The sequence below is a fragment of the Prunus persica genome, chromosome G1 (assembly GCF_000346465.2).
Source record: "Prunus persica cultivar Lovell chromosome G1, Prunus_persica_NCBIv2, whole genome shotgun sequence".
Lineage (NCBI taxonomy): Eukaryota > Viridiplantae > Streptophyta > Magnoliopsida > Rosales > Rosaceae > Prunus > Prunus persica.
In genome coordinates this window covers 42,344,503-42,360,922 of record NC_034009.1, presented here as the reverse complement: position 1 = coordinate 42,360,922, position 16,420 = coordinate 42,344,503, and the positions used below count along the sequence as shown (strand labels likewise).

Here is a 16,420-nt window from a genome sequence, read left to right as displayed (position 1 = left end):
TGGGATTGTATACCGAGTTTATGGATAGAAACATAAGTGTCAGTAATATTACTTGCTATTTACATTCCAGTATTTTGAACGTCTTATGGTGACAATGTAAAACATTAATAAAATTACACACAACAGTTTATGGTAGAATCCATATTATTTCTAAGTGAGATTCATATGGATCCACAAACAATATGATTCTCACCATATGATTATGTGTCATCTCATTATTGGTTGTTATATCATCTAAGCATTGTTGACGTGGTACAGCCATTGTACCCAACCTTCCCTCAAGAAAGGAGGCTCTAAACAGTAAACAGAATGACAAGAAAGGTTGCAAAGAAACCATGAACCTGTAGACAGTAGTGGAACTCTGCAGTTGGTTAGTATTGAGGATGCTTTCTCCGGTGCATGCACATGTCATTTCTAGTTGAAGGTCAAAACCAGACGGATATAATTCTTCTGTACAATGTATGGTATAATCTGGGTTAGATTACTGTGGGCTCAAATTGGAGAATGTTAACTGACGGTACAGCAATGTCTGCTCGTCATCATCAGCATCAGCATCCAGAGCATCCTCGCCCTCATAGTCCACTTCAATCACAGTTCTATCGTTCACATATGGCTCTTCCGACTCAGGAAACCGAACACGTGAATATTCTCCTGTAGGTGAATTCTCTAATTCTATTTGTTGCATCTCTGATTCTATTAAAGCGTCCATCTGAGCCCGCTCCCTGTCTCTCGGGTAGGTGCAATATAGGAATGAGTAGATAACACAACAGAGAGCCATTGGAATTCCTATTGCTGTGTAGAGTGCTTTTGCCAACGATGAAGCATTCCCTCTATCTGTGGCAATCTCTTCGGATGCACTGGACCCTTTAGCAACTGGTATATAACCATAAACATGCTGAGCCAATATCCCAACTACTGGAGGAGCGAATGATGAGAGTATGGACTCGAAAGATCTGTCCAAAGCATATACATTTGTTCTGGACCTCTCAGGAACTATCTCCGCAAAAATTGGACTGCATGGACCAAGGCATTGGAATTAAAGCTTTAATCTATTCCCTTTGTTTTACTTTCCATAATAATGTAGCAGACATTAAAGACCAGAAACCAGAGAATAAAGTTTTAGAGACTTACTTGTTTGTAGCTGGACCATTCCAAGATATTAAGAATCCCATAATGAACAAGACCAAACCATGGATGACAACTGTAGATGGATTATCAGGTAATACAAGCAGAAGAATTGCTGCAAGAGGGATGGCAGACGCAGAGCTTATCTGGGCTAGTATTATCCTTCCTGCATTTGGTAGATGGATGGAAAGGATATCCCCCATTTTACCTCCAAACAGGCCCCCAAGCGAACTACCAATTACAAACAAGGCGATAAGGAAAGCAGATTTCCCATGAGAGAAGCCAGTAAGTTCCAGCCACATGGGCGCAAATGACAATGCTGACCAGGGAAATGAACCAGTAACACCTTGTGCCACAACAATCTGGAAAGAAGGAATTTTAATAACTGACTTGGCTTCTTGAGCTAGCTCCTTGACTTGTGACCACAAGGAATTACCAGAACTCTGACTGCTATCTTTTGTTTCACCATCTGGAAAGTGCGGGTCAGTGGCATACAGACGGACTAAAATGCCGACTAGAACACTAATTAGTCCAACAAGGTGAAAGGAAATCCTCCAGCCAGGAATTCCCATGAAAGTTATTGGAGCTATCAATATGGAACAAAGCCCACCAATTATCGAACCAAGGTTTCCAGTTAGTTGAAGCCATCCAAAAGCCATACCTCGGTTCCTGTCATCAGTTGAGTCGGCCACAAGGGACTGCATAGCAGGAGCAACTAGAGCAAGGCCAATCCCATTCAAAGCTCTGGATATAGCCACCTGATCAGTAAAAGCTGAATGACTTCAAAGTGAACAAAACAAGCTGGAATACTAAAAATAATGATACTTCCCTCATTCCGTTTTGATAACTTCAGTTATTCACCCTTTCTTATCAATTGGTTCAAATGAATGTTTTGGGGAACGACTGACTGTAATAAATTAACTTGTCACAGCTGTATTTCATAACAAATAATTATGCTCATGCATGGTCCTTGGGTTTTCGTTTTATTTTATTTTATGAGGAAGGCATTAGAGACTGTAGGCAAGTAAGACTTTGGGTATCATTTAAAGAAAAACAAAGGAAAAAAGTGGAAAACATCTTTTTTGTTCACTTCTCAGAAACTTTGGTGATGAATCCACTTGTTGTATCAAAATATTCCAATTTGAAACAACTCACACCAAATTTTAAGCTTCTGTGAGCTCTTTTTAAAATAATAATAATAAATATTTATAAGGCTACTCACAGAACATGCCATTGCTTCTGACCTGCCAATAGAGTGGTAATTCCAACTACACTTCAAGTAGTAAAATACCATGATTTATTGAGCAATAAATTTAACTGTGTCTTCTGGTTTCTGGGGTGTCTATTTGAAATGGTCAAACATATCCAAAAACAAGAGAAACAGAAATGTATTCCGTACAACTACTCAATTGTGCTCAAATCAAGCTTTTACAACAACTACTTGCATAGGTAATGTAAACCGTCCATTTTGCTAGCAACCAAAGCAACAAGTAAATTTAGTACTTTTCTTTTCTTTTCCTCCCCTAAGCATCTCAAGAAGTTCTCCACTTGTGACACACATAGAATATACTAGAAATGGAAATAAACATCCCCAAACCTTTCCCTTTCAAGTTAGATTATTATTTTCTCAGGCCAGAATTTGAAGCACAACCTCATTGAGTCTCAGCAGTTCTTGCACCAACTCATTTTTAAGCCTAATTGGCAATTATAACTTATATCACAATTACCTTGCTAAAGACTGATCCACTACTAAATTCAAAAGAGAGCCCATAATTACTATAAATAGTAATCTAAATCTCCCGCTCAACAGTCGCATCAAAATCACCGTTTTCAGCAAACCCAATTGACAACTTCACAAACTGAAAATCACAATCCAATAAAGGCACAATCTTTCTGTTTGGCAACCGAGAAAAAGTCAAAATTACCTCAAAAAAAGTGGAGGAAAATGCGACGAGGAAAGTAGCGGCGGCCCAGAGAAAGGCACCGAGGGCGATGACGTGGGCCCGGTTGTGGCGCACCGCCAGGTAGGCCGCTACTGGGTAGCAAGCCGACTGCACAATGGACCTGAAGAGAGTGAGCGAGCCGAGCCCAGTCGGGTCAGTGTGCAGAGCTGCGCCAACCTCCTTGTAGACGCCAGGCAACAACGACTCGTCGGCTCTCTCCATGATTCCGGCCAAGTTGACCAGCAGCAACGTCAAAGCCTCTGCCTTCATTTTCATTTTCATTGATGAATTTTGGGACTCTGGTTTTTTGGGTTTTGGAGATGAAGACAGAGAGAGAGTCGAAGAGTTTAGGGTGAAATTTGAAATGAAATTGAAATTGGCGTTGCTTTCGGCATGGTTTCGTTGTCTGAGGCTTTGTCTGTGGGAGGGGTGACTAGTCCACTGCGTGACTTTGTGGAAGAGGGTTGGTGACACGTGGCAGGGTTTGAGGCGTTGGGCCTTGCCAGCTAGGCAGGTAGGAAGGGAGGGGACCGGTTTCTGGCGCTCTTTGGCGGGCTTCAGCCTCTCAACGTTTCCTGATACTCTTTTGAATTTGTGATACTTATCTCCTTGGTAGGTCTCGCAATGGGCTTGGGCTAAAAGAGCTCAGGATTATCCTCTAGACACTCGAAGGCCTTTTGTTTTTTAGGTCAATACTCAAAGGCGATTTGGTTCGCATGAAAATGAGCTTCGGAATGGGAAATTAGTTCATTTTCTATGTTTGGTAAGTTCAAACTTAAGAGAAGTTTTTTTTCTTACGGAAAATGAAACCTTCCATCTAACTTGTGGTGGGCATAATTGGAAAACTAAATTAATTAATTTTTTGCTGAAAACAAACATAAAAAATAAAATAGAATGATATTTCATAGTTAATTTCCAAGTATGGCCAAACATATGATATCAATCTTCTATTTCTTATCTGTGAAAAATGGTAATTGAATTAATTTCCCCGAAATTTCTTTTCGAAACCAAATTATCTCTTTCATACCCAACTACAAAGACAATTCTTACTTGTCCATTAGGCAATTTGGATGTCTATAGCGATTTTATGGGTATCTACTATCCACGTATCCATGATGAAAGCATCCAGAGGGTTGTTTTCAAAATTGCACAAGCCCAGCTCTATATCATCTGACCCATTTAATTCCAAGCCCACCATGTGTCTAATCCTTATCCTATATTAGCATTTCCCTAGCATTGAAGATTTGTGAATTCTGATTTGTGCACTTTAGGGTTATTTGATAACATTTCATTTTCACTTTTACTATTGTGGAAAATTGAAAACATGTTTGGTAACAAATTTTGTTTGTAGTTTTTATCAGGTGAAATCAAGTTCTCAAATACCTTTATTTTTTTAAAAATAACTTGAAAGTGATTTCATTTTTCATTTTGTGTGCACTCCTTTGTCATTCACCAATTTTACGCCACACATGTATTGTGCTCCAGTTACCAAAATTCGATAGTTGGGATCTCCTGACTTGGACCCGGCCACTCGACTCTTGCGTTCGACTGCGGACTCAGTCCAAGCTTTGGGATCTCCATATTCAAAATTCATTGAAAAATACTATGAACTCTTTGAAATATGCACTTTCATTTTATAATTTTAAATTCACAATTTGACCACCCCCCACCCAAAAAAAAATCCACTTCAAAGTTCCATGTAAAACTCACAAATTATTGTATCAAGAAAAACGTTCATATTGGGTAGTATCCTTTTTCGCAAACTACATTTTGATAATGTTAAACTAAGCATGCATTGAAACAAATATTCCACATTTGATATGAACATTTGACAAAATTCAACGTTAAATTGGACTTGTTTTTTCATAACGAAAATAACTCTTAGGGTCCATCCTCTCACAAATAACAAATGATTGTGTATTTTTCTTGAATATCAAGGGAACCTCACACCATCATCTTATCGAATACAAGGGACTTAAAATACATTCTGAATATCGGCACTGTCACACCTAGTCATACCTAAATTATGTGTCATGCATGCAAAATTCAAATGCCTTTATATTTGTGAAAATATACTTTAGATAAAATACTCTCTTACTAAATTGTCTGAGAATACATTTTGCGGTGTTAAGACAATGAATTTGAATCATGAACAAATTGATTCATTTAATTGTGCATATTGTGAAATTAGAGATTTTGTTAAGAAGAATAATTCTCAGTTGTTATTGATAGAGCCAAAAGGCTAAGTATTTATAGAGATATTACAAGCTTAACTAGGAAAACTAGGTTACTTGGAGACTACTCCAAATCAATTACAATCAACTAATAAAAGGAAACTAAATAACAATTTAATAACATTCATAATTTCCAACACTCCCCCTCAAGTTGGAGAGTGGATATCAAGAACGTCCAACTTGCACAAGAGATTGTGAAAGGTGTTACTCCCAAAGGTTGCTGATAAAGAGGCAGTGGTGTCACTGCTGTAGAGGGGGCAGCTGTGTCGCAGCTGTGTCACTGTTGTAATGAAGGCAAATTTGGAGGCAAATGGAGCAGCGGTGTGCTGCTGTAAAGGGGGTTGTTGCTCCTCTCAAATCCGACGATGTATGAGAGTCGTGAGTTGAAGGAAGCAGCACCCAAATAAAGTTGCATATATCTCCCCATCAAATTTGACACTGATAAATGGTCAAGATTTGAAAGAAGAGAAATTGAAATAATAGTAAAGAGACTCAAACATGCCAGTCTCATGGCAGAAACAAATGCAAGAGGGGAATGTGGTAGCATACGGCTGTCTCATGAAGAAAAAACTTCAAAAAAGGAGAATAGTAAGGGAGGAAACCCAGCAAATCATGAACAGAGACAAAGACAAAGATAAGGTGCTCAAACTGAGAAGCGAAAAGGCAACTCAAGAGAGTAGCTGAAGAAGACAGAGACCGGCAGAACAGTCAAATGAAAGGCTCGACGAGCGTTGACGAGGCTCGTGGAGGAAAATAACCAGAGACGAAAATAACCAGAGACCGGCAGAACAGTCAAATGAAAGGCTCGACGAGCGTTGACGAGGCTCGTGGAGGAAAATAACGGCTTGGTGAGCGGTGACAAGGCTCACGGAGGAAAATAACCAGAGACCGGCAGAACAGTCAAATGAAAGGCTCGACGAGCGTTGACGAGGCTCGTGGAGGAAAATAAAGGCTCGGTGAGCGGGAATAAAATATTGATCATTGAGGAGAGGGTGAACAAGACAACTGTAGAAGATGAATACCCATCATGGGTGAGGGATGAAAAGCGCCAACGACTCTCAATTTGGCAAAAGATTTCAAAGATTAGCAACTAGGGTTGTGAAACATCGGATTGTGAAGAAAATAAGGTTTGTAAAAAAGTTTCAAGAGACGCCCTAGAATCAGTGCTCTGATACCATGTGAAATTAGAGATTTTGTTAAGAAGAATAATTCTCAGTTGTTATTGATAGAGCCAAAAGGCTAAGTATTTATAGAGATATTACAAGCTTAACTAGGAAAACTAGGTTACTTGGAGACTACTCCAAATCAATTACAATCAACTAATAAAAGGAAACTAAATAACAATTTAATAACATTCATAATTTCCAACACATATGGTTTAGTATGTGTCAATAGATAATATTAAGCTCTAATCCCTATTATTAACGATTGAGTTGAAGTGACTCAAAGGAAAAAGACTTTCACAAAACGAATATAACACTATTTTACTATCTTCAGTCAATAACGCTATGATACACATAATAACACTTCTATATGACATAGCATTATTGATCAGGTATAACAAAACATTGCTATCTTTTGTTGTCTCCGTTGCAATAAGTTTTTCTGGCTCAAAAGGCTGTGAGATAAGAGAGAATTACAGTACATTGTAGCTTTTTATGGTTGCTTGGTGGTGATGGATGGAAGGGGGCCAAAGGTGTCAGCATCAGACATAATCTCCATGGGGACTAGCAAAACCACTGAAAAGCATCACCCCCCACATCAAATGATTGCCTTTTGTACAACTTGCCTTCTCACTCTCTCTCTCTCACTGACTGGGAGAGAAGAAGAACAGAGATGAGAGAGGTCCAAGCCCACCGCCCCCACGGACCCAACGCATATCAAGCTCACAGCACAAGCTTGGGAGGGGCCCACACCCTTCATCATAGCTAGCCTACTTCCCACGTGGATGAGCTACATCCCCACCACACACGTGTACGGCCGTTCCTTGATTCCCGCCTCCTTGTTGGTATCTCTCTCCACCCGCGTACTACGCCTCCAATTTTGGCGTTTGCCAGCGTGAAAGTGTGATGAACAAAAGATGAAGTCGCTCTGACGTCGTTTTGTGCGTCACAGAGCTAATTCTATTAAAGGAGGTAAAATTATAAAAATAAACTTTTTTACCACGACATTGTAAAACCTAAGTTGAATATTACTGTTGGTATGAATATTTTGGGGCAATGGGAATGGGATTCCAACTTACTGAGAATAAGATCACCCGCATATAAACATATTTATATTGCTGCTACACTGCAATATATAAGTGACACTATTCGCACTACCTCAAGACTGGCTGACATTGATTAAAAATGTAAGAAATTGAGTGTTTAAAGCGAATAACACTTTTTATATGTTTCGTTGTAACTTGTATACGACTTTTATAAATTTAGTGAAAAAATCTGATTGAATCAATTCTCGAAACAAGTCATGCAACCAGAACAAGAAGAATATTGTATGAATTGACAAGATATTCTTTTGATAAGCCAAATAATTTCTTGTGTACTATTTTGTTTCATTTTTATTAATTGATCAAATCAATGAAGCCAGCAAATAAGAAAGAAAGAAAGCATGATAAGACTAGATATAGATATCAATCTAGCTAATGAAATCCTGAAAACCTAAAGTAAAGATTCTGGAATCCACTAAAAGTTGAGAGAAAAGTTTCAAAATTTAAATTGTTATCGTAGATTTTTTAAAAATAATAATTAATAGAAGCATTACTACATGCAAATGACCTAAAAATTAAGAAATTAAAAAGAACACGTGCGAATTATACAATAGTGCAAAATCCACTCACCAAAATGATGTTTTTTTTATAACAATTTGTGGCCCTGTCGAAAATTATGTGCTCCAGAATCCAGATAAGATAAGGCAGGAGATGGAAGGGAAAGCACAAAAATGTAGGTACATATTTAATTTCTAGGTTTGCAGGTAGGAGGAGACATAACATCTAAAGACTAAATTGATGAGTGGCTGGCTGTGGCTGTGGCTGTGGCTGGTTGCCAATGACCCTGCATCTTCTATAATCCAGAAGAGAAGTATATATATTTATGTATGTAGTGGGGGGCATGTGGGGTTCATGAAAACTACCTGAGACCTGTTGAGGCAGACATGGATAATGTCTCCTTCGTGTCTGCAGTGAAACTGAATGAAACCCCCATATGTTTTTGTGAAGCACACATTAATTCATTAAGCATTCAAAATTCAAAGATCTACTGTGACATCTCTCGCTTTCTCCACCTCCCTCTCTCACTCACACACTAGCTAGATCCTCAAAAGTTCTCTTTTTATGGAGTATATAATGACTCCATAAAAAGAGTATTTATTCTATGTACACTAGAAGTCTCGAATTCACCTTTGATCCCATTTCGAAATATTAGACCTTATTTTTGGACGGAACATATTAGAATCAAGGGATTCCAATCCAAAAAAATTCGAAATGAAAATTCTTTTTCAATTATGTTCCAAAAAGTTTAGAATTTCAACATCCATTCCAATTTCTGAAAATTCGGAATTTTTTTTTATTTTTTATTTGGAAAATTTCAGAACATACATACTTCGGAATTTTTCGGAAAGTAGTTCAAACTTGTAAACATGCCCAACCATTTGAAAGGTTAAAATTGACTCATACTGAAACTTGAAAAAATTATTAAATGCTAGTACTTAGATGTTATCCTTTAAAAAACAACTTGTCTATATCTATTTGATCATTAAATCATATTTCGTTCAACAAGAAATTACTCAAAATTTCTAATCCAACTTGCACTCCTATGCAATATTGTTTGATAAAAAAGATGTATGCGGACTATTTCTTGAAAGGTCATGAACTTTTCTAAAACAATGTTATACATTTTGCATTGGTTTCACAGAATGAGTTTATTAATGTCATTTCTATACATATGTATTTCGAAACATAGGGATGGATGATTCATAATATAATAGGGAAATAACTTTTGTTCTCGCCCTATTGATTTGTGCAGTATTTATAGTTCTTGTGTTTGTCATGATGAAAACCTCAAAGCTTTTTACAATTTCTGTAATATGCTTAAGCAAATAGAGATTAGTATGAAGGGTTCTTCCGTTCTGCCCCCTTTTAATAAGCATTCAGAATTCAACTTCCTCTTTTTCCGACACCATAAGTAAAACCTCCACGGGACAAACACATTGCATCCATCCACCTCTCACTGTAAATAAAATGGGATTCAAAAATTTCTCTAGGCCCCACTTTCACACCCACAATTGTGAGGACCCACACAAATTGTCTCTTGCTGGCATTGGACTAGAAATTGTGTTGGCAGCTAGTTTTCAAGTTGTTGAAACCTTCCACAAAAAATATGGTGCAAGAATTATTCTTATACTTGGACTTTTGAATTTTAAACATATACTTTTCTCAGAGTAGGCAACTAAATTAATGGAAAGTTGTGGAATAGCCAGTATGTGGCTTTAACTTAGTTTAGATGTTGTTTCCAAGGACAGACTTTTCTATAGTGGGCTACCTATTTAGCATTTTACCTAACTGTACGACGAAAGAGACGTAACTAGGATATGATACCAAGAATTCTTATAATTATACACATCCGCATTAGGAACTTAGGTTAAAATAATATGTTTAAGACAATAACACATTTGCCAATGAGATCGTGACTTGCAGACTAGTAGTCTTATGTTCGAACACTCATAACACGTTAATGGTGTGTGTGAGAAACCCCTTCTCTCTTGTAATTTAAACAATCACTTAAAGAACAATAACACATCTACATTATTGGGATTAAGTCCTCTAGGATGCCTCTAAATTATCATTGTTGTTCCCAAAACCCTATTCTAAGTTGCATGCTGAAGACCAAAGAATTGTCAAAGGGAAATTGTAATAGTACAAGTGCTCCCTTTTGGTTTGAAGGACCAACCAAATTAGGCCAACTAGGGTCCAAAATTGCAGGCTGTAATGTAGCAATCTAGTCCAAGCCACGAGTTCCTCAAAAGACCCATGTACGTCATGGATTGCGTGTAATGAATCATGCACAACCACAACGATTAAATAATGAAATTAACAAATAATTAAAGAGAAAGAGGATGTTAACTTAACAGAATAAGTTTACCAAAACAAAAAGGAGAACCCTTTAATTATAATAAAGTTATCATATGTATGATTGGCTCTTAATAGCCATAGAAACAAAACAAAAACATATGATCATTCATTCATATATTATATGATGAGGATGGTTAAAGTGGTATTTTATTTTCGCGATATTCGATTCATTACTTTTCTCATTCTATATATAATATAATGACACTATTCATATGTTTTTTTACATGCAAAGAGGAAGAAACCACAAATCCCAATAAGCTTATAAACCTTAATTATTCAACCTTATAATTGGCTTAAACCATACTCTTTTTTTTTTTTTTTAGAAACGAAGAAATGCATTATCTAAATTTTTTGATTTGAGGAGTACAAGGAGAAATTGAATTTGGAGGGTGAGGTGTGAATTGAGGGCATGTGGGTGTCACGTGAGGCTGAGGACAAGTGATGATTAGGCATATATATATATAGATAGAGAGAGAGAGAGAGAGAGAGAGAGAGAGAGAGATGGTGAAGTGAAGCACATCATTGCTAATTGCTATAATACCATATTATTCTCTGGCATGGGCCATGAGCCACCATAATTCCAAAAAAGACGAGTCACATGTCACCACATCCCCTCAATATGTTCTCATAATTCCAAAAATCCAAAATATCCCTCGGTTAATTCTCTCTCTCTCTCTCTCTCATCATCAATTATTTATTCTTTTATTTTCTTATTACTTTCTCCTCTTTTTCTTACAACTCCCTAATTATTTATTTTTCAGCTTGCCAATTTGAATTGCAATTATTTGAGTCGAATTGCACAACATACTTTTATTTATTTATTTATCAAACAATATTAAAAGACAAGAGAGATTGAATTTGGGACTTCTAGCTTATTATATATACAACATTCAGTGAAACGGTATATGGTATCTATGTGGTAATTTTTCCAATCAGTTAAGTTTCTCTAGAAAAACTACCTTGTATTGTCTTTATTGTTACTTTTTTTTTTTTTAATACAAGCGCTTAGGAGGGGTGTAGTTTTCTCACTCATAAACTATTAAAATGTCATAAGAGTTCAAAATTAAGACCATTGATCTGTAAGTCAACGTCGTTCTAGACAGTTTAATCAATTAATTAGACTTAGGCAAGAATTCCAATATTGTGTTGAACAGAATTAAGATTCCTTTTCAATTGTAGAATTGACAAGCGTGCGTTTCACACAAGTCCATCATATTTTAATTTCTCCGTTTAGCGACATCCATGTGTTATTATATAATGCGTTCGAGAAAAATATCAAATTTATATTTGGCTCTTGTGATGCTTATATTCATTAAACTAGTAAAAAGTAGTGGAAACACTTAACATGCACAAGCTAAACAAATAAATAAAAATATTTGATACGCTAAATTATTGGAGTTTCAAATGAACAGCAAGCAGGTGAACTCCCAAACATATTCTGCCTTGTTCGAATTAATTGTATAGAATTTATAATGGAGGCTTTGATGACGAAGGTCTCACAGAAGCATATGACAATTAGATTTGTTGAAAATTATATTTTAGGGTTAGCTTCTTTGTTTTTTAATTATTTTTTCAATGGAAGGAATAGAGAGATGAGGGGCCAGAGATAGAGAATATATATATATATATATATATATGTGTGTGTGAATACTTTAATTTTTAAAATAAAAATAAAAATATGCATTTTCTCCATGATTTTAGAAGTGATTACAAATTCGAATTTCTCTAATCCCTCGGACAAATAAGAATAGAAATCTTTTAATTTCATCGACTTTACCATACTCTTCCTACCCTATTTATCTCTACTCTCTTTCTCTCATTTAGTTCATATATGATAATTCTACCCTCTCACTTATACACAAATTACTACACATACTAAAGAATCTAGCTTTTTAATGATCCTTAAACCTAGTGAAGCTAAGGTAATAGTAATGGGAAGCCTTTTAGCAGAAAAGGGGGGGAAATTGGAGTAATGAGTATAAAGACTTGTGATGACTCTTTGATGATCTACTTTATGATTGCGGCAGGTAAGGATTCCCCAAATCTTGCCACCACCAGCTCCATCATATCATCTATGTTTCAAAAGTGGAAGAGATCATATCATAACGCAACCATAATCCTTAGAGTTAATGTAGAAATTGAGTACATGTCCTTTAGGTAAGTTGGCTGACGTATTGTGCCTGTCCTTTTATATTCGAGTTCGATTTCCTTCCTCATACATTAGCATTGTTTATAAATATCGTATTGCCGAACAGAAATTTTAAAATTGCAATAGCATAAAACTAAGGTAATTAAGCTACCAATTAAGGCCTGCGGGCACAACGCTAATGGCCTTTTGGCCTACACAATCCAAGTGCCATAAGGTCTACAAATCCTTCTAAACACTACTTCTTTTCCTATTAGTCAAACATCACCTACGCATATATGATTCTGAATAATCAGAAAATATAATTTATTAAAAACAAATACAAGGTCATATCCTATTCACAGAGCATCTACTTTGGTATTTATTCTTGTACTAGAAAAGGAATTTGCCTACATTGCGTTTCTGTATTTTATTTCATACATATATATATATATAAAATATTCTTTGTTGCTGTAAACCAATTAAGAAAAACAGAATTATATATATGTAAGCTGCAATACAATAATAAAAGAAAATAAATACTCTACAAATTCGAGCTATAAATAATAATTTAAGAAGATATATGCTATGTATATACCTAGCTAGCTACCTATCTACAAATCTATCATTATTTTCATAATTTCATTGGTTAACCCAAAAATTTAATTATATTCATACTGCAAAATGATTGAGTGGTGAGAAATAAAAAGAACAGAAGCAGCTACAGCTATGTATAGCTTCTCCATTATCACCACCACCACCATGGCCTCTGTCCACCTCCTCCATTAATTATATAATCTACTCAGAATTAGGACAAATCCAAGACTCAACTGTACCTTCACCTCTGGTATTAGAATTAACATTGTTCATCTCCAAGCACTTGTCCAAATTAGGCCTCAAATGCTGATCCAGTGCTGCTGACAATCTCCCATCGTTTGATCCAACTCCATGATCCCTCCAGCCATTGTGCCCACCTGAAGCTGCCACGTGGCTGCTGTCCAGTGATGATCCCCCAACACCACCACCAAGCTGGCTTGTGTATGATCCATGGCTCATGCCCCCCAATGGGTCCTCAAGAGATGAATGCATGGCTAAATTACCAATCACTCCCCGAGCAGGCCTTGCCCCAAAGCTGGCCAAATTCATTGAAGAAGAGTGGAAAGGATGTGGCTGCTGCTCATGTTGAAATGTGAGAATTGGGTTTTGCATGCTGGGGAAGAGGCCTTGGTTTAGCAATTGGTAAGTTGTTGGGTTGAAATTGTTGTTGCTATTGTTACTAGTGGTAGCAATATTAGTGGCATCCACCAAACCGCCGCTATTGCTCATCATCAACAATGCAGAATTAGAAGGAGAATTATTAGAAGAGAGAAATGGGGTTGGTTGCTGGACCTTTTGAGCTGAGGGACGCAGAGGGTAGAGAGGCCCCAACGTGTCCAAATGATGAGCAGATCTCATTCCAGAGCCAAACATATCGAACCGTCGCGAAAACGACGAGGATGAGGAGGAGGAGGCTGCAAATGGGGGAGCTGGGATGCCAGTGAACTCCTGCACCATTGCTCGGAAGTTGGATGTGTCGGTGGTCAGCACAGTGGTTGGTGCTCTTCTAGATGCTCTGGTCCTCTTCTTGGAGTTTCGGGTCTGCGCTGCCGCTGATGAGGATGAAGCTCGGCTAGGTCCTTGGTGGTGGGATGAGGGTGGTGGGTTGGGAATTGGGTTGGTGGAGTTGGGTCGGGTGGATCTTGGGTCGGGCATGAAATTGGGGTTTGAAGTGTTGGATTGGGGTATTTGATGAGACAATGTTGTGTGGAGATTGTGGTGATCATAATTGTAATTATGATGATCAAAAAGTGTAGCGGTAGTGGTGGGTTGGTGGTTGTGGTTTTGGTAATGAGAAAGGAGAGAAGGGTGTAATATTGGGTCGGAAGAACCGAATTGGGTTGGAGAATTCAAGTAACCCGGGAGGGATTCGGGTCGTGAGGTTTCATGGTCTTGATCTTCACCACTTGAAGACATACTTCCACTATTACCAGAATCCATGGCTAGCCTCTAGCTACCAAGCAAAGCTTGAAGATAAATTAAACTCTAGAACAAGAAGATATATTTGGAGATGGTCGCAAAATATGAGAGAGAGAGAGAGAAGCAAATAATTATGAGGGTAGTGGAAAAGAAGGGATGAAGTGAAGGAAGAGTGATGCATATCTCATCTCTCCTTCTCCTACAACAGCTTTTGGAGAGAGAGGAACATATCTTTAACTTTGAAGCCCTGAGATCTGAAATGGAAGCAAAATCTTTTCCTTGTCTTTCACTTGGAGAGCCAAAGTTTCTATTAAAAGAAGAGAGAATAATATGGCTAACCACAGATCTTAATAATATGATGACTATATGTATGTGAAAGCCTGAATAGATGAGATGTATAGCAGCAGAAAGAGAGAGAGAAGTGAAGAGGCTCTCTTTTCCTCTTGTTTTTCTTCTTGGGTTCTGATGAGAAAATACTTTCTTTTTTGTGCTTCTTTTCCCTTTATTTTGAGAGAGAGAGAGGTGCTATAGCTAGGGTTTCAGGGAAGCAAAAGGGAAATGAAAGAGGAAAGCAAGATTATTTAAGCTTTCTGCTCTTCAGACAAAGAGGGGCTCAATTCTCAAGCCTTGGAAAGATCCTCTCTAGAGAGATGGTGCAGTGCAGGGTGGGGTCGCCATTGGAGTAGGAAAAAAAAGGTGCCGGTGGCTGGCGACGGGTCAAACTCAAAGTGAATGAGATTATGAGAGAGAGAGAGAGAGAGAGAGGGTTGGCTAAGATGTTATGAATGTGAAAGGAAGAAAGCGATCTGAAAGTTAAAGGTCGGAAATACAATAATATACCACAAAAATAGATAAATGAATTAAACTATATACCGTAAATAATCAAATCAAATTAATTAAAAGTGAAATGAAATGAAATAAAAGAACTAGAAAGTAAAAAGTAGAAAGTAGAAAAGTACATATAGGAAAGAGGTGGGCTACCAACTAAATTGGGTAAAGGCTAGAAGTGAACGAAACCACCACCTCCTCTTTCCTCTAGCCCCTCTCTACCAGTTTTACTGTTTTGATGTCTCCCTAGTACACACTACTATCTTTGCCTGTGTTGCAAAACCAAAAAGAGGACAAACCAAAAAGAGAAAAGAAAAATATGTTTAGGAACTCAAATTTTTTCCTTACTAAAAAATAATGAGAGCAGGAAATGAGACTTTATTTGTCAGAAAAACTTGCCTACATTAGTTGCATATAACGCATGCCTCACATATGCGTTCATGGGCTACTTACATGATGTACGAGATGTGAGACACCCGTCATGCAATGGGTAGGCAAGTCATTCTTCTCATTCTTTATGTAATTACCATTTTAATCATCTGGTATCGAATTAAAACTTAACTTAACCTTCTATGATAAATGAATTAATTAGAAATGAGAAATTCTTGAATGTGAGGATTACACCGCCACATGCTGTTGTTAATTCATGTGTTATAATTTGGATGAATCACATGATTGATGTGTCATGTACTAGGGTATAATATTAATAAATAGTAGCACATATTATATTATGAATGAGTTAATAACACCACGTATCTATGTGACGGTCACACCGAAAAATTACTAAAAAATAATTTGTTGTGGGATGACACATCAACCATCATTGCCAGATCCACATGAAACATCTCTTGTGAAGATTTCTAAATATTTTCGAACTTCGCATATAATTTTATCACTATAAATGAGGAATTGTCATAAGATTAAGAGATTGCTAGCAACAATCAGCCTATAATCTTCGACTCTTCATTTAATAATTCAAAAAAATAACTTCTTCAATTTGTTCATTTAATTTATACATCATATT

At 37.1% G+C, this 16,420-nt stretch overlaps 2 protein-coding genes across 2 annotated transcripts; both read right to left on the bottom strand.

Moving 5' to 3' along the window:
- On the bottom strand, nucleotides 28-3,558 carry LOC18794034. Its single transcript, XM_007222527.2, has 3 exons — nucleotides 3,051-3,558; nucleotides 1,132-1,883; nucleotides 28-1,013 (listed from the first exon to the last, which is right to left on the bottom strand). Exons 1-3 carry the CDS (start codon nucleotides 3,348-3,350, stop codon nucleotides 482-484), a joined length of 1,584 nt encoding a protein of 527 aa, XP_007222589.1. The 5' UTR covers nucleotides 3,351-3,558; the 3' UTR covers nucleotides 28-481.
- On the bottom strand, nucleotides 13,079-15,349 carry LOC18792052 (integrator complex subunit 6 homolog). The gene has a single exon (XM_020555996.1). The coding sequence runs from the start codon at nucleotides 14,587-14,589 to the stop codon at nucleotides 13,351-13,353; it is 1,239 nt and encodes a 412-aa protein (XP_020411585.1). The 5' UTR covers nucleotides 14,590-15,349; the 3' UTR covers nucleotides 13,079-13,350.

What these genes read in the sequence shown, in the direction of transcription:
- LOC18792052 (XM_020555996.1), bottom strand. Translation starts at nt 14,589, where the DNA reads ATGGATTCTGGTAATAGTGGAAGTATGTCTTCAAGTGGTGAAGATCAA.
- LOC18794034 (XM_007222527.2), bottom strand. Translation starts at nt 3,350, where the DNA reads ATGAAAATGAAAATGAAGGCAGAGGCTTTGACGTTGCTGCTGGTCAAC. An exon ending in TTTCCTCCACTTTTTTTGAG is followed by an intron (nt 1,884 to 3,050) that starts GTAATTTTGACT and finishes TTTACTGATCAG; the next exon opens with GTGGCTATATCCAGAGCTTT. An exon ending in AATGGTCCAGCTACAAACAA is followed by an intron (nt 1,014 to 1,131) that starts GTAAGTCTCTAA and finishes TGGTCCATGCAG; the next exon opens with TCCAATTTTTGCGGAGATAG.